Source organism: Protopterus annectens, chromosome 5.part0 (assembly GCF_019279795.1).
Source record: "Protopterus annectens isolate FY-2018-M chromosome 5.part0, PAN1.0, whole genome shotgun sequence".
NCBI lineage: Eukaryota > Metazoa > Chordata > Ceratodontiformes > Protopteridae > Protopterus > Protopterus annectens.
Genome location: NC_056735.1, coordinates 663,476,727 through 663,495,712, shown reverse-complemented (window position 1 = coordinate 663,495,712; position 18,986 = coordinate 663,476,727). Strand labels below are relative to the sequence as shown.

Sequence of the window (18,986 nt, the reverse complement as noted above, 5' to 3'; positions counted from 1 at the left end):
CTTGTTCTCCAGCATCTGTAAGAATGGCTCAAGTCAGGCCTTTCATACCTTTCTATCAAGGTACACCTTTCAGCCGTTTCTGCCTCTCTGCCATTAGATCCTGACCTATGTTCAACATTAGGTCAATGATGCAGTAGCCTGAGCTATCAGAGTAATATTCTGCCAAGGATATGACCAACTGGCCAGTTTTTCAAACCTTAAGGGCACTTTCCATGCACCTTAACTGCCTGGGGCTTGAGCAGAGCAACAAAATCATCAGAGCTTTCCTACTGCTAAAGATCACTCCTTCTGCAGGCTTTGTGGTACTGATGGTCAGCTCTCAATCTTTCACTTCTGAGCAGATAAGTTCCTGCCGGGGAAAAAACTCCTACTAATTTTTTTGTAATTTTTTTATTAGTTTAGTTAGGAAAATTATTTTTTTTGGGATGTCATTACTTTTTAGGGAATTTTTACTTTTTAATGCTTTTTTTAACTGTGCAAAATCTGTTTTTGACACTGCTTTTACTGTGGTTGTAGATTTGTATGTGTAAGGGGCAAGACCTTATGCTTTTTGGAGGACTATATGTCTGTTTTCTTACCTTAAAACCACTTTTTTTTGTTATAAAGTTTATGGACTTTTTCAGGCTTTGCTACCCATGTTCAAGGCTTTCTTCTCAGCAGAACCCATGGAGCAGCCACCAGTCTCCTTAGTTCTTCTTTCCCCCATCCATAAGAAGAAGAGGAAAGTTAGTTGGGCATCTTCTGGTGTTAACTTCAAAACAGGCAAATGTGTTAAGTCATCTCCTTCTCTGCATTAGCTGCCAGTAGGTGTCTGTGCTGTATCTTGGCTAGATTCCTCAGACTGTTCATCCTTAACTCTCAGTCCCTCTGATGTAGACTCTGCAGCCACTAAGGACTGGGACTTAGACACATCCTCTGTGGCTGTAAGGATGTCCGCTATGGGCACGGCAGAATCACTCTTGTCAGTCTCAGGTACAGAGATGGATGAAGTTCTATTGTATAGCCAGGACAGGGTGCCTGCTTTCTAACCCTAAAGTGGACCATCCAGTCATCTGTTTATCTAAAATGTCTTATTCTAAACAGATTGCTGAAATTCTCTCCATTTCCTCAGAGAAAGATGAGAAAACTTTTGACAAATTTGAGAGAAAAGACTATTCTTCTGCCACTTTAACATTCATAATTTTAAACTGCCAGACTCAAATGTTAAAACTGTAATATTTTATCTGCTTCTCATGTGATTAAAATGCTTTAAAGTGTTCTTGTGATGCTGCTGCTCTTGGGTCAGTCATGAGAATATTAATTTTGTTGGACACCCCTACCCTTTCCCCTGAACTTTCTCCCTCTATTCTTGTCTCTTTTTAGCAACTGCTAATACCAAGATCTGCAAAACTGTACAGAACTATTAAAGCAGCAAGTGTTAGGTTGCTATTACCTGCATAAGTTTTTTACCTCAAGGAACTGTCTACTCCTAACTGCTCCACTGTCTTGAGCCACACATTGCTAACTGATTGCTTCTACTGTGGTCTTCAAGCTGCCTCAAGGTTTCTGCCCACTCTGTTTGCCCTTGCTTCACTTGGGCTCACTTCGCTCCCCTACCCTACCCTCATTCACACCCACCCCTACATCAATTACCTTTGTAACTACCCATCTTAACCCTACCATCCCTGATCTCAACTTCCTGTACTCCCCAACCAATCACATCCTACCCCTCTTAAAATAACCCCTCCCACCTCTCTACTCACTGCACCTAACTCCTTCCACCCTTACTCACTACTCTCATAACCCCTCCTCTAGCTTACTATTATCATATAGCTTCCCTCTATCTAACACCTACCCCTTTCATATTCTCATCACCCTCCAGTATGTTCCTCCCTCTCCTCTTATCCTTTCTTCTTCTTCTCCTAAACAACCTCACTTCCTTCCCCACCCAGCTAAACCTACTCCCCTCTACTCCCACCTCCTCTCATAACACAATTGACACCAACGGCCACTACATCTCTCCCTTTTCACCCTCACTCTTCTCCTGTACCAAATTAAATCTCCCCAAAATCAAACTGTCTCCAAAATTTCCCTCATTCCACAAAATTAAACAGAAATTTCACTCACCCTACCCTTATACATCACTTTTGTTCTTCCCACTAAACCTCCTTAAACTCTCAGCTGACATTCACCCAAACCCTGCCCCACACTCTAACTCTTCAAGTCCTACTAATACATCACAAATACTTCAGCAGGTACCTAAACCTAGTATCAAACATCTCTCCTTCTATTCAATCAACATCCATAGCATTCTTAACAAGAAAAATAAATTCCACACCTGGATAGCTCCCCCCAACATAATTAGTCTCTCTGCAACATGGCTCAAACCACATAATGTAGACAAAGAATTTCTCACCTGGGTTACCACATTCTACACCTGGAGAGAATGCACAAAAAAGGTGGAGGCATTGCCATTATGTACTCTCACTTCCTATCCATATCTCCCACAATTAACCCCCCCCTTCTTTCACCCATCTGAACTCATTATGCCCAACTGCAAACTCAACAGTCATAACCATAGTCCCCATCTATATACCCCATGGAGAGAACATACCCCTATTAGAACAAATCCTACAGTGGATGTCTGACAATATACATAATGAAACAATAATATTAGGTGATGTTTACATCAGTTGGCTCACCCTCATCTCTAACTCTCCCAACACATGCATAAATCTATATGGATACACTCAACTTATGTCTTCATGCACTTTTCATTATAAACCTACAATTATTTGCTCTATTTTGGATTGGATACTTTTCTCTAAGCCTGACCTCTATCACCACCCTCAATCCCTACCAGACTCAGTCAGTGACCACTACATTATTCTCCCCCCACCTTTCTAGGCCTCATAAATTTAAAGAGTGCTGAATGCTAACCAACTTCAACCCAGACACATTCAGTAATTCTCTTTCTGCTATTGACTGGTCTTTCCTCTCTTCCCTACCTCTAGATGAAGTTGTCCTTCAATTCAACTCCATCTTTCTAAACATTCTGAACTCCCTTGCCCCACCCAGAACTGTCAGAGTCAAATCATGTGTTCCCCTTGGCTTTCCAACTCTACTTGGTCTCTTACCCATAACAGAGATTGCACCTGGAAACTCTGGACTAAGACCAAATCTCACGCACACTACCAACAATATAGGAGCAGGGGCGGCTCGTGGCATAGGGCTGCCGGACTGCAGCCCCCTCAAAAAGAAAGAAAAAAAAATGAAAAATAAAAAAAAATATTTTTTTAAAAATTCGCAGACTTCGCGCATGCGCATAGACCGAGTCCCAACCCGCCAGGATTATGGGACGCGTCCGGACTAAAGAGGAGCAGCAGGGACTCGGGACAGTGCCTTAGGGATCTCGTCGGCATCGGGAAGGAGCATGTGGATCTCGCGGGTCTTCAGTATTGCGCGGGAAGGATGTATGTACGTTAACTCTGGATGTATTCATTCAGGTAAGGTGCCTTTCAATTTACAATGTTTATTTTTCTTGAGTTTGTGCTTTTTCTTGTGTGTGTGTGTGTGTGTGTGTGTGAAAATGCCCCAGGTGCTTATGGTGGTGTGGTAGGGAATGCCTCAGGCTTGAACCCTGTACCCTGTATGCAGGTGTTAAAGACTTGAGTTCCCTACCCACCACCATTTGTAAAAAAATTTCAGATTTTTACCTCATATTCGATCTGATCTGTTCCTCATAATATCTGTGGTTTGTAAATGTTGCAATGCTTGATATTTGATGGTGTAGTAGTAGCATTGTTGCCTCACAGCTGCAGGTTCTTGGGTTTGATTCTTGGCTGGGGTTCCTTCTTTGTGGGGTCTGTATCTTCTCCCTGTGTTTGTGTGGGTTTGCTTTTGTGCCCTCCCATGTTACAAAGACATGTCTGCATTATTTCTTCCTGGGCCTCTGCTGAAAATTTGTTTATTTGTTCCAAGTCAGACTGTCCTGATTAAAAAATGTTAAATAAAATTGATAGGCATTTGAATTTCAGACTTAAGGGTTTCTGAATGTTTAATTCCTTGTGTATTTGATGGTGCAGTGGTAGTATTGTTGCCTCACAACTATAGGTTTTCTGGTTTGATTCTTGGTTGGGGTGGCTTCTGTGTGGAGTCTGCATCTCCTCCATGTGTTTGTGTGGATTTGCTCTGGTGCCCTGCCATTTTACAAAGACGTGTCTGCAGTTGTAATCCCTGCTGAAAATTGGTTTTGTTCTGTCCGCAGTAAAATTGACAGGCATTTGAATTTCAGACTTCAGGTTTCTGAATGTTTAATTCCTTGCATAATTGATGGTGCGGTGGTAGTATTGTTGCCTCACAGCTATAGGTTTTCTGGTTTGATTCTTGGTTGGGGTGGCTTCTGTTTGGAGTCTGCATCTCCTGCCTGTGTTTGTGTGGATTTGCTCTGGTGCCCTGCCATTTTACAAAGATGTGTCTGCAGTTTTAATCCCTCGTCTCTGCTGAAAATTGTTTTTGTTCTGTCCGCAGTAAAATTGACAGGCATTTGAATTTCAGACTTCAGGTTTCTGAATGTTTAATTCCTTGTATAATTGATGGTGCAGTGATAGTATTGTTACCTCACAACTATAGGTTTTCTGGTTTGATTCTTGGTTGGGGTGGCTTCTGTCTGCATCTCCTCCCTGTATTTGTGTGGATTTGCTCTGGTGCCCTGCCATTTTGCAAAGACGTGTCTGCAGTATTAATCCCTGCATCTCTGCTGAAAATTGTTTTTGTTCTGTCCGCAGTAAAATTGACAGGCATTTGAATTTCAGACTTCAGGTTTCTGAATGTTTAATTCCTTGCAGATTTGATGGTGCAGTGGTAGTATTGTTGCCTCACAGCTATAGGTTTTCTGGTTTGATTCTTGGTTGGGGTGGCTTCTGTTTGGAGTCTGCATCTCCTGCCTGTGTTTGTGTGGATTTGCTCTGGTGCCCTGCCATTTTACAAAGATGTGTCTGCAGTTTTAATCCCTCGTCTCTGCTGAAAATTGTTTTTGTTCTGTCCGCAGTAAAATTGACAGGCATTTGAATTTCAGACTTCAGGTTTCTGAATGTTTAATTCCTTGTATAATTGATGGTGCAGTGATAGTATTGTTACCTCACAGCTATAGGTTTTCTGGTTTGATTCTTGGTTGGGGTGGCTTCTGTCTGCATCTCCTCCCTGTATTTGTGTGGATTTGCTCTGGTGCCCTGCCATTTTGCAAAGACGTGTCTGCAGTATTAATCCCTGCATCTCTGCTGAAAATTGTTTTTGTTCTGTCCGCAGTAAAATTGACAGGCATTTGAATTTCAGACTTCAGGTTTCTGAATGTTTAATTCCTTGCAGATTTGATGGTGCAGTGGTAGTATTGTTGCCTCACAGCTATAGGTTTTCTGGTTTGATTCTTGGTTGGGGTGGCTTCTGTGTGGAGTCTGCATCTCTTCCATGTGTTTGTGTGGATTTGCTCTGGTGCCCTGCCATTTTACAAAGACGTGTCTGCAGTTTTAATCCCTGCTGAAAATTGGTTTTGTTCTGTCCGCAGTAAAATTGACAGGCATTTGAATTTCAGACTTCAGGTTTCTGAATGTTTAATTCCTTGCATAATTGATGGTGCGGTGGTAGTATTGTTGCCTCACAGCTATAGGTTTTCTGGTTTGATTCTTGGTTGGGGTGGCTTCTATTTGGAGTCTGCATCTCCTGCCTGTGTTTGTGTGGATTTGCTCTGATGCCCTGCCATTTTACAAAGACGTGTCTGCAGTATTAATCCCTCGTCTCTGCTGAAAATTGTTTTTGTTCTGTCCGCAGTAGAATTGACCGGCATTTGAATTTCAAACTTCATGTTCTTCAGAATACATAGTAGCACAACCTTTTTTCTAGCAATTTTCTAAGTTTATAAGATGAATATTTTAAATTTGTCCCTATTTTTGGGACTGTATTCCCCATTATTGGCTTCGTCCAGGTTTTTGTGCTAAGGTTGACAGCTATGGCAAGAACTGAATTCACTGAATATGGACTGTAGTATTGTGCATATTTACTGATAAAGGTGCACTGTAGAATTGTGCATATTTACTGATAATGGTGGACTGTAGAATTGTGCATATTTACTAATAATGGTGGACTGTGGAATTGTGCATATTTACTAATAATGGTGGACTGTAGAATTGTGTATATTTACTAATAATGGTGGACTGTGGAAGTCTGAGTAGACTTTTTATGATAAATGTTCTCAACTGGGCAGTTTTGCCATTATGGGTGCATATGTTTTGTTTCATTGCTTACTGGAAAAATGTTCAAAACAAATTTAAAACACCCTCTAACAAGTGTACTGTATTGTACAAGGAATATAATTTTAGTACAATGAGGAAGGTGTATCAAAGAGCACATGTATGTTTCATATGCAAGGGGCCTATGATTCGAAAACAGCCCAAAATTAATCTTTATCTGCCACTGGCAAAATGTATTTTCTTTGAATGTGGGTTTCAATGCTGTTTCAATGAATGTGAGTTTCAAGGGCAGAGAAGTTTTAATGCTAAGTTTTCATTGTGAGACTGCATTGCTTTGTTTAACAGATTACTTAATGTTTGTGCTGCAAAATACAAAATAAAACTTTCAAATGAAGTCCAATCATTGAAGTAAAGCAGTATGCACATTAGTGTTTATGGTAAATGGAGTGAAATAGCCAAGTAATGGTTAATTGGAATGGCTGCAGAGGCTCCAGTTCAACCATTATTTTGTCGGGGGAGGAAGGGCAGCAAACTCAGACAGGCCCAGCTGAACTATACCTCCCAACTGTCCAGATTTTCAAAGAATGAATAGATTTTTGCTTCTTATTTTTGGTTTGTTGTTCATAAAATTTGTAGTTTTAATTCCTAAATGATTTGCCAGAAGTCACTAAATAATAAGTTTCAGACTTCATAACCTTCATAAAATGCATGTTAAAGTAAGAGCCGTTCTATCAACTGTCTCAATTTATACAAGAGCAATTTTAGTACTGTTTATATGTGCCCCAATATATTTGGCCTTGTTCAGATTTACTGCATTAACAGGTTGAGAGGTACATGCAAATAAATTGCTTTATAGAATTAGGCATAGCCAACCTCTCAACTGTCCCCAATTTTTGGCTCAAAATGTTGCTCTTCCCCTAATAATCCCTCCATAAAATAGCAATTTTGGAAGAAAACATGGAGGGTTTACAATTAAGAAATAACTGTAATAATCAAAGTTATAGATTACTTGAAATGCATGTAGATTCTTTTATTTTGTCAGCTGCTCAAGGTAGCAGTACTAATATTAAAGTGTCCCTTCTTTGACAGGTAGAAGCTGTATTGTGTGTCTATTTTATATTTTTGCATCACATTTTTGGTCCATTTTCATAAAATTGTGTTTTTGGCAAATTAGTGACAAATCACTAAAGACTGAAGTTAGAAAATGACAGACATTTGAGTTTCAGATTTTATACCCTTCAGAAAATTCATACTAATGCAAGACCTATTCTATTATCTTTCTAAGTTTATTAGAGCAATATTTAAAAATTGTCCTTCTTGTTGTGCCTTTGTCCCACTTCTGTGTATGGCTTTGTCCAGATTTCTTGCTCTTGAAGTTGAGAGGTATGACAAATGTGTCAGGGCCATCACAGTCAGCCAGAGAGATTTCAAATTGTGACATGCTTGTTGCACCCCACTCCCCCATGTAGTGACTCTGGATGTGTCCAAGCAAGGCAAGGAGTAGTTGTATCTACCTTGGATGGGGAGGACACACTGCATAAGTACTACAGTGGCTTTTCATCTGTCCTTGATTTTGCAGAATCGTCTGGTTTCTGTCATATTTTTGTACCGTTGATTTATGCTTATTACTCAAAGTGCCTGTTGCTCTGTGTTTAAGTAGCAATGCTTTAATGACCATAAGGTAAGCTTGTCTGACATCGTAAGATGCAAGTAAGCTTTAATAAGCATACTGTTAAAGAATTGCCAACATTGAAAGCCTTTCTGTTGTTGCCATGCAGAGAATACTTGACTAGATAATGTATAAGCCTTGGGTATTAAAGGACAGGATTCCATTATTTTAAAAAGCTCATTACACTTGTTGGAGACTTCCAGTCATCTCTACAGGCTTTACCCGTAAACTAAACAGAATGCCAATCATGTGTGGTCCATAACCTGTACAGTAATCCTTTAAGCAATGTATCTTGAGCTTGTTTCTTGTTTGCTTTTCATTTTTACTTTTATCATGTTTTCCCCATGAAACGTTGTCAGGCAGCAGGTCTTTTTGGATAAGAAACATTTTTACAAGTGGGGCATCACATAGATTTCTACTTTCAGCATGTTGCTTGGTACTTTAATAAAGCTGAATATATTATAATTAGAACTGCAGTGCAAGGAGAAGTAGTTTGAGTTGAGTGCTTCTGGTTTTTCTTATACTTGATTTTGACTGGCATTCCAGTAATGTATTTAAAAAGTAATTTATTTTTTCATGCCTCACAACCTTTTGTTTCCATCTAGATATTAAGTAAGCTGTCATGCAGCCAATGCATTGAAATATTTTTATTCTTCTACACTTATTTTTGTCTTGATTGGACTTTCATAATGATGGTTTGCCACCCAGGGCAGCGTATTTAATTAAAGTTAGTTTTTTTGTGGTTTTGTGCATAGCTCCTCCCCTTTATGGTTGACCACACCCCTTCCCTTTGACCCCGCCCATTCAGCGTCTCCTGCAGCCCCCCTGTGATTTGAAGTCACCAGCCGCCACTGTATAGGAGACTCTGAAATTTAACCAAAAAACACATAAACTCTGACAAAAAGAACTACTACCTCTCACACCAAGATACTGAACCGAGAAACCCTAAAAAATCTTGGTATACTGTCAACACAATTCTCCACCCAGGGAATCCTTCAACTCCCAACCCCTGCCCCAATAACGCATCCCTAAAAACTACTTCAGTTTTACTTCATAAATACCATCAGCAAACTTATGCAAACTGTCCATCCAACCAGCCTCATACCCCCTACCACCCCACTAACTGAAAAACAGTCCTTTCTCACTAAAACCTATTCCAACCAGCTACATCAAAAAACTTCTTATCAAACTTAAATCATGTTCCCCTTCAGCTGACAACCTGCCTCCTCGCTTCCTAAAAGCTGTTGCTGATTCCATAGCATATCCTGTCTCCATCCTCATAAATTGCTCAATTAGTGAATCCACTGTTCCTGCCCTCTGGAAAAAGTTCCACACTATATCAATCTGCAAAGGTTAAAATTCTATCGAGCTCTTTAACTATTGACCTATTCCATACTCTCTCCCTCTCCAAAATTCTTGAGCACTGTGTTTATAAAGAAATTTCAGCTTACCTTACTCATGAAAACCTAATTACCCCTACTCAACATGGCTTCCACCCTCACCACAGCACCCCTACTGCACTTATTTCCTTTACTAACTCCATCTTCCTAGCTAGAGATAATGATAAACTAGTGTTCTGCATCTTTTTAGATCTCTCCAAATTCTCTGACACTGTCTCTCACCCCATCCTCCTCTTTCAACGCAACCTCTCCTTAGCAACTATCTCCTGGTTCAATAGCTACCCCACAAACAGGCTGCAATGTGTAAAATGGCTCTCTGCTCTTTTTCCTTTTCTCCACATCAAAATGGGTGCCCCTCAAGGCTCTATTTCAGGCCTTTTTAACATTTTTACTATCCAACTTCACACATCCTGTCCTCACTCTTCCTTCATGCAGTACACAGATAACTTCACCATCATTTCTGCCACTGATAGCCCCACTGAACTGCTAACCTTGACACAACTATCTTTCAACCTCACTGAAACATGGCTTACTAACAACCACCTCACACTAAACCCTAAAAAGACAAAACCTCTTCTCTTCCTCCCAAAATTCTTTTACCATCTTAAATTCTCATTCACTGTCTCATCCCTCAACAGCACTATGATCATAGCTGAATCTTACACTAAACTGCTTGGAGTAATAGTGGACGATCAACTAAAATTTGACCTTTATGTACTTAACTGCATCAAGAAAACCCACCAAAAGCTTGGTTTACTCTATAGAAACAAAAGGTTCCTCACACCCAGCTCCAGGATCACACTAGTCCAAGCTTACCTTCTCCCCAACCTCTTTTACAGGTCTCAAATTTTAACCAACTTTCAGTCCTCACTACTTTCCAAACTTGAAACCACCTACAACAAAGTTGCTAGATTTGTAGCCAATCTGCCCTCAATATCACACCACTGTCACGCTCTCCAAACACTCAGCTGGCTAGACTTTCCTAACCAACTCTTATTTACCCAACTTCTCATTATCCATACTATTTTAAATAAGCCCTCCTCTTGCCCTAGCATTTCCTTACTTACCTCCCCCTATAAGCCCCCTCGATACCTCAGAAGCTCTGGCCAATGTCGCTTACAAATTCACAAACCTAAAAATCTATTGGACAAAATCTCTACAGCTACTTCCCTGCCCTTGCATGGAACAAACTCCCCATGACCCTTAGAAACATTTCCCACATCCACAAATTCAAGAAAACTCTCAAAAGGTACCTTAATAGCACATGGATTTGCCTAGGTAATCATCCCACATGAATCCACCCCTTTTTCTACCACTATCCTCTTTATTCCCCCCTTACCTGCTACCGTAACTCACTTAACAACTGCACTGTATTGTACAATAACCCTTTGAAGATAATCCAATGTGTTATATAAATTAATTCAAATGTTTTATTCTGTATTTCTTTGCTTTGTTTTTTTCTTCGATGTTATAATGCCTCTTACTATATTGTACTGCGGAGCTTAATCTATATTTTGCTTAACTGTTTTATTGTATATTGTGTTCAACTTCAATTTTTTTTCTCGCTTACTTGTACTGTGGAGCTTTTCTCACCGGGCCTCCACTGAAAAAGAAGTTTTGCTCAGATGGACTATCCCGGTTAACAAATGTCAAATAAATAAATAAATAAATAACTAATAAATGTTAAGACAGGTTTTAAATGCTCCCCTGGACAAGGACGTTATTTTTATTTCCTTCTGCAAATGAGGTTCTGAAGAGATTTGATGGCAGGGGAAAGTTGATTAAAAAGGTGAGCCATATCTCCCAACCTTCCTTTTTTAAATTGAATGAAACATTTCTTTCTACCTCAGCTCCCTTTAACAAAAAAAAAAAGAATCAGCAAGGTGGCAGCAAACAGGGTTATTAAAAACAATAGTAAGGAGACTCCAAAAAGAAAGGGAAAGCCTATAAAATAAAGGTTAGTCAAAAAAGCCTTTTCAGCCCTCACCCCATTCCACTGAGTAGACATCTTCCACTGTGGCATCAAAATATGTCAGACAAATGGAATCTGAAAGTCATGCAGCAGGGCTACAGTTGGCAGTGTGAGTCTCCTGCTCCTTTTTAAGGGACTTTTATTTGCCAAGTAAACTAAATATCCCCATTTTTTTTAGTGATGGAATAAACGTTACCCCGGGGTGTCATAAAACTAGTGTCTTCCTGTCTGATGGGCTAAGGGTTTTATTCTAGGATTTTTTGGTGCCAAAGAAAGAAAGACCCTTGGGACCAGTTCTAGACCTGTCCTTTCCCTCAATATTTTTATCAAGGTCTGGGTTCCAAATGTTATCCATAGTTACCTCTTATCTCCTTACTAACTTTCATGGTAAAGCTAGACTTGAAAGCCACCTACTATCACATTCCCATTGGCAAACATTCCAGATGTTTCTTACCTGTCATACTTCGAACTACCTACTGCTACAAGAGCATTTGCAAAGTGTGTAGCTCTAATAATTGCTGACTGTAGACTTCAAGGCATTTACATTGTTCTATGTTTGGATGATTGTTTTAGATTTGCAGACTCTTTTCCAGTTATCAAGAATACTTCACAAATGTTCAGAAACTCCTCAGTGTGGGGTTTCAAGTGAACTTGCAAAAAAATTATCTGTTATCCCTTTACACAGAATAGTTTTCCTGGAATGTCTAAAAGATTCAAACTGGGAAGAACTTTTCTTCTACCAGACAAAGTAAAGATATACCAAGAGTTCATCATGAGATTTTTCAATCAATCTCTGGTAACTGCTGAGGAATTTCTCAGAATTCTGGGTTACATGGCTTCTATGAGTCTTATGATTCCCTTGGTCCGACTTCACATGGTGGTACATCAGGTCAGTCTGGACTCAGCAACTATTTATCTTTTCAGATTCCAGTGCTGGGGTTTGTAAGAAGGGAGGAACCGTGGTGGGTGGATCCCTTCTCTCACAATCCAGGTCTTCCTTTCTACCTTCTGTCTCATCATCAGCCTGTCACAACAGATGCAAAGTTTGTTTAAACAAACAGGACAGACAGAAGCATATATATGTGTATGCAAGTATATATATATATATATATATATATATATATATATATATATATATATATATATATATACATATATATATATGTATAATCACCTCTGGACTCCAGGACCTCTGCAAGTTATTACAGATAACAACACCACAGAGATGCTGTACATAAACAAACAGTGGTACCCAATCTTACCCCCTTTGCAGATTTGCTATGATAGCTTAGTAGGTGGCAACTTGGCTCATTTTGACTCTTAAGCTTCATACATTCTTTCAAAACAAAACTGTGTTAAAGACAAGTTAAAAAGGACCAGGACAGACCCTCATGAATGGAAATTGAACCTGGGATCCTCCAGAAATTGATCCATTTGTGGGAAACACCTCAAATATATCTATTTGCCTCCTTTCAAAACTGTTAAAGAAAGTCTATTCCAGGATTCCTTGCAAACAGGCCAGGAAGACAGATGCATTCTCATTTCCATGGACAGTAATGTTCCTTTATGCCTTTCCACACTTTCTTCTGCTATCCAGAGTTGTTCTAAAGATTCACAAGGATTCACCAAAGATTGTGGTGGTGACTTCCTTTTGGCCTAGGAAACAGTGGATCTCCCTTTTGAAACTGGTGAAAGGCAATTACCACAAGCTTCCTCACAGAATGGATTTACTCACATAAGATATGCATTGCTTGATATACTCCAACTTGAAAACCCTTCAATTGACTGCTAGATGATAGACTTAATACCTTTTAGGCACTATTTTTAAGGACTTGCAGCAGATATTGAAGGAGGCTAAAAAATCTGCTAATAGGAAGCCATATGTGTGTGTGATTGGAAACGATTTTCTATCTAGTGCCACTCTAAGAATCAGGGCCCTTTTCAGGCGAAGTTGCCTCTGGTTCTTTATTATTTGTATGAGTTACTGTCCTCTGGCCTTTCGTACTCTTCTATAGCGATTTATTTATTGGCCGTTTCTGCTTGTCTATTCTTGGATCACCCTTTTTCTACCTGTTCTCAAGTCAAGCAGTTTTGAAAGGGAATTTAAATATGTGTTCAGCTAGGAAACAGATGACTCCTTTTTTTGGGGATTTTAAGTTTCTACTTGAAAAAGCTTAATCTTCCATTTGAACCAGCCAATCAGATTGATTTGAGGTTCTTAACATGGAAGACTGTATTACTCATTGCTCTGACTGCTAGAAGTGTATCATAGTTACAAACTCTTATGGCAAATTGACCCTACCTCATTTTTCATAAAGAAAGGGTTACTTTGAGAACAAATCCTTCTTTTCTGCCTAATGTGGTATAGTTTACCTTGAACCAATCTGTTACTCTCACTATCTTCTTTTCTGAACCTAAAAACAGAGGTGAAGGAAGTCTTCATACTCTTTATGTCCACAAGCAGCTCAGATACTACTTGTCAATACTAAATCCTTCAGGAAAGCTGGTTAGCTGTTTTTCTTCTATAATAGTAAGAAAAAAGGACTACCAGTGATGGTGGTCTCATGCCAATTCTTTATGCTGTTCTCACCATAACAAGACACTTTCAGGCAAGGTTAGAGCTGACAACCTCTTCTGTGACTTTCTGGAAAGGGGTGGATTCTGGAAGTGTTTGTTGACCAGGTTAGTCCCACTAGGTCCAGGTGTTCCTCCTACAAGGAGAAATTTGGCCAGGGTGTTGGGGGAACTTACCCTACTAAAAACAGAAAACACAGCTTCCCAGTTTTGGTGTAACCACAATGACCAAACAAAGAAAAACACATCATTTGCTAACAGTGAGACATAATGATTTATTTAGCTCTTTTATTTAGTATTATGCCAGAAGTCTTCAAAAGCTGTTTTTTTTTTCTTCATTTGAATTTCCCCTGCTATTTTCAATGGGCATTGTGGGATCTTTTACATCCACCTGAGCTACTGCCAACTGAAGCAGATGAGACTTCGATTTAATGTCTCATCCAAAGAGCAACACACTCAGGAGTGTAGCACTGTTCTATCTAGTCCAAAGAGCAACACACTCAGGAGTGTAGCACTGTTCTACCTAGTCCAAAGAGCAACACACTCAGGAGTGTAGCACTGTTCTATCTAGTCCAAAGAGCAACACACTCAGGAGTGTAGCACTGTTCTATCTAGTCCAAAGAGCAACAGACTCAGGAGTGTAGCACCGTTCTATCTAGTCCAAAGAGCAACACACTCAGGAGTGTAGCACTGTTCCGTCTAGTCCAAAGAGCAACGCACTCAGGAGTATAGCACTGTTCTATCTAGTTCAAAAAGCAACACACTCAGGAGTGTAGCACTGTTCTATCTAGTCCAAAGAGCAACACACTCAGGAGTGTAGCACTGTTCTATCTAGTCCAAAGAGCAACACACTCAGGAGTGTAGCACTGTTCTATCTAGTCCAAAGAGCAACACACTCAGGAGTGTAGCACTGTTCTATCTAGTCCAAAGAGCAACACATTCAGGAGGGTAGCACTGTTCTATCTAGTCCAAAGAGCAACATACTCAGGAGTGTAGCACTGTTCTATCTAGTCCAAAGAGCAACACACTCAGGAGTGTAGCACTGTTCTATCTAATCCAAAGAGCAACACACTCAGGAGCGTAGCAGTGTTCTATCTAGTCCAAAGAGCAACACACTCAGGAGTGTAGCACTGTTCTATCTAGTCCAAAGAGCAACACACTCAGGAGTGTAGCACTGTTCTATCTAGTTCTTTTCCTTGTTTCCATTTATTTGAATTTCTAAGCTTTAATCACATCAACTATAATCTATATGACAAACCCACTAATAAACCTCTTCAAATGGTCAGTGTTCAATATCTACCAATGCATACATTGCAACACATTCAGGAGGGTAGCACTGTTCTATCTAGTCCAAAGAGCAACATACTCAGGAGTGTAGCACTGTTCTATCTAGTCCAAAGAGCAACACACTCAGGAGTGTAGCACTGTTCTATCTAATCCAAAGAGCAACACACTCAGGAGCGTAGCAGTGTTCTATCTAGTCCAAAGAGCAACACACTCAGGAGTGTAGCACTGTTCTATCTAGTCCAAAGAGCAACACACTCAGGAGTGTAGCACTGTTCTATCTAGTTCTTTTCCTTGTTTCCATTTATTTGAATTTCTAAGCTTTAATCACATCAACTATAATCTATATGACAAACCCACTAATAAACCTCTTCAAATGGTCAGTGTTCAATATCTACCAATGCATACATATCTTTTATAATGTAACAGTTGCCTTTATTTGATGTGAATGTAATCTGATCTTAAATGTATGTGCAATTTGTTAATGTACGTTATTTATTGTCTTTTTATGTATAGCACTGAATGTCTGTTTGAAAATGTTTGTAATGTGTTGGAGATTTTTCTCTAGGCCTCCATAAACCCAGTAAACCAAAGCAAAATAAACTAAATAAAATAAAATTACTTTTTAATACATTACTTTATTTACTTAGAGCTTTAGGCGTTAATTTCTCTCTTTAGGGCAGGGAAGCCCTGAATTTTGGCTGGTCTTTACTTGCCTCTTATTTAGCAGCATACTAATATGCTTAGGGTGGACATTCGGTACATGTGGAAGACAGCTTTGTAGACTGGCTAGACATCTGATATCTCTGTCAGGATACATCTCATATAGCTAAAGGCTACTGAACCAGTGATCTAGTCTGACATCTGCTGTTATGGTAAGTTAACTTGCACAGCACTTCTTTGATCGCTGGCATAATAATGATGCACATATCACATATCCTATGCATTTTGTACAACTTCTGCCTTACAGTTACAGTTTATTCTATATTTTTGATTCTCTGAATGCCTGATCTTTTTACATGCCAATGAAACTAAGCTGCTTCCATGTGCACTCATATCACCAACTCATCTAGTTGTCCCTGTACGTTGAAAATCATCTTTCATAACAGTTCCAACCATGATGCTATCTGTATTACAGCTATTTATATAGACAGTTCATAATATAGCATGAACGATAAATAGAAGATTTAGGAATGACTCTTTAATCTGACTAATGGAAAACACATTTTATTTTTAATTTTTTATTTATATTGTTGTAGCAAATCTATGGTACAGAGACATATAAAAGGAAATGTCAATTGAGGAAGACTAGTTCCCACTGAATCAATTTTAAATGTATCCATCTTCCAAGAAAATGGCCTCCATTGTCCCTTTTTCCTTGTTCTGCCATGACGTGCATCATTGCTGTTTGAATCTCTCATTACATACTGTAAGCAACCGGGTATTACTTTGACATAGGCACTCTGCTGTCTATGATAATTTCTTCAATTCTTCTAACCTATAATATGCAGTAATGAGTGTAATGCCAATCGCATTTACACTGTGTATGTATTGCGTAATTATTAGGTTCTTTACTTACGTAACACCATTGATGTCAAGCCAGTCATTGTCACATTTACTTGATCCAGGAGATTTATCTTGAATGTCAACCACAAAAATATCAAGCATCAATGAATATCCCACAGGGGCCTATAAGAAAAACACATTTTTAGCACTTACCAAACAGAATGTATCTCAGTGCATCATAAGTGAAAACTTTCTTTTAAATCTTTCTGTAACACTTTAGCACAGTTTAGATTTGTTTTCCAATGAGAATGAAGTAATCAAGAAAGAAAGGAAGTAAAATATGACAATACAATATTTTCACCCCCTGTCAGCCAAGTATGTGATTTTCTATTACTGCAACATTAGTCTCCACCTATACTGACTTCAAAGGATTTCATGCTGGATTTCTTTAAGGTGCATCATTACACAGCTCAAATGCTTTTATGTAAATTCACATATTGTAACAGCGTGATTAGTAATGACACACTACTGTTGTGTTCTCATCCTGAATTTGTGGACTTGCCCCTGACAGTAAGGCTCTGCCTGTACACTTTATTCCCATAATATTACAGGTGAGTTACAACGGCTCAAACACAATGTTCATAAACATCCGTACCATGAAGCTATGTTTCAGAACTGAAGTACATGCTGAAAGGGTGGCATTTAGGAGTATCCTGAAAACTATTAGGTCTGTATGTATTATAACATGCTAATGCCACCCTTTCAGAGTGCGGTACAGTTAGATTTACATTTCAGAAATTAGATATCTCTCTTTACTTGGATTATTTAATGCATTATACTTTCTGTTAATTTGTAGTTAACATTAATTTTCTCTAGCCAGAAAAAAAATCCCACACCTTGGACTTCCTTATTTGTGTCATCTGTGTATAGTTTGATTATCAACAGTTTGCATGTAATTTACTGCCCTATACAGTGTCTAAACTGCTGCATCAAGAGCTGCACTTAAAATACTAACGTTTTCCTTTTTTATTACTGTTTTTATTAAAATTCATATAACTGAATCTGCGCACATCATATTTATTTATTTATTGACATTTGGTTACTGGGAAAGTCTGACTGGGTAGGAGGCCATTTTCAGAGGAAGACCAGGGTAAAAAGCTCCAAAGTATTAGAAAACATTTAAAGAATAATAATTTTACAGTCCTTAAAAATAATACAAAAAAAATACAGTTTAAACAATTATACCAAAGTAGACATAATATGAAAACATTGGTTTAGTATAAATTCAAGTTATATGATAATGATTTAATAGTTAGAGAAATTTTAGCCAGTAAAGGTATATTAGTATAATAAAAACTAAAATTGCAATATGAAGTGAGAGAAAAGCAGGCTTGTGGTATATTTAGAGAGAAAGCCAGAGGATATAAATTGATAGACATAAGGAAGTGAGTGAAGAAGGGAGAGTAAGGAGATGTAAGGTATGAAGAGGTATTTGCCCGCATTTAGGGATATAGTTTATCCCAGTGTTGATCATATCTGTTTACTTGGCCATTCTAATCACTCAAGTCAAGTTTAGTTATTTCTTTTCAGCACTATGGTTCTTGCCCATATAATACAGTTAAAAGAGAATATTCAGCTCCCTGTTGAAATGTCGGGACTCACAATGCAAGTCCTGCACACAGAAAAAAAGACTGAAAATTCAGGAGAAGAGTACATGTTGAACACTTCTCTTTTAAACTTATTTTTTTGCAGGAGGAAAGCCCCCCTCTGCAAACCCCCCATAAGTTTATATATACTAACCCTGACATCACCATACCTTGAAAAAAAAATGATGATATTCTAAGAAATGGTAGTCTCGGACTTGTTATATGTAAGTCCGGATTTTTGTTCAATCAGTATCCACAGTTTGGGACTTGTACTTTGCCCTGATATTTAGTATGTATTAAAAATGATCCTATACTATCTGAAAACAGCAAATAGTAGAAATTATGGAGCACATGTAAATGGTGTTGTGTCTTTTAGCTTTTTCCCGGTTAGGGGTCACCACAGTGGAACTCCGGTCCGTTAATGATTGGTAGAAGATTTTTACGTGCCGAGTTACCAGCTCTGATGCACAACCTTCAACGAAGGTACGCCCCTTCACACATCTCCACACAGAAGAAGCTTTAGCTGAGAATCGAACGGACAACGTCTTGCTCTGAGTCGACAATGCTACCGCAGCACCACCACTGCAGTAACAGCACAAGGAATTGCTCATGGGGTTTAAATCTTTCTTCATTCAGAATGAACAACAAAATATTTTGGCTGATTTTGACTTTGACATTTAGCTGATGTGACTACATAATGAGTGCATGTAT

At 38.9% G+C, this 18,986-nt stretch overlaps 1 protein-coding gene across 1 annotated transcript in view; it reads right to left on the bottom strand.

Annotated features, from left to right (window-relative positions):
- LOC122802743 (suppressor of tumorigenicity 14 protein homolog) overlaps nucleotides 1–18,986 on the bottom strand; it is a 910,319-nt gene that overhangs the window by 480,851 nt on the left and 410,482 nt on the right. The window contains exon 10 of the mRNA XM_044072511.1: nucleotides 16,703–16,812. Within this exon, the coding sequence (XP_043928446.1) occupies nucleotides 16,703–16,812 (110 nt within the window). The remainder of the gene's footprint in view (nucleotides 1–16,702; nucleotides 16,813–18,986) is intronic.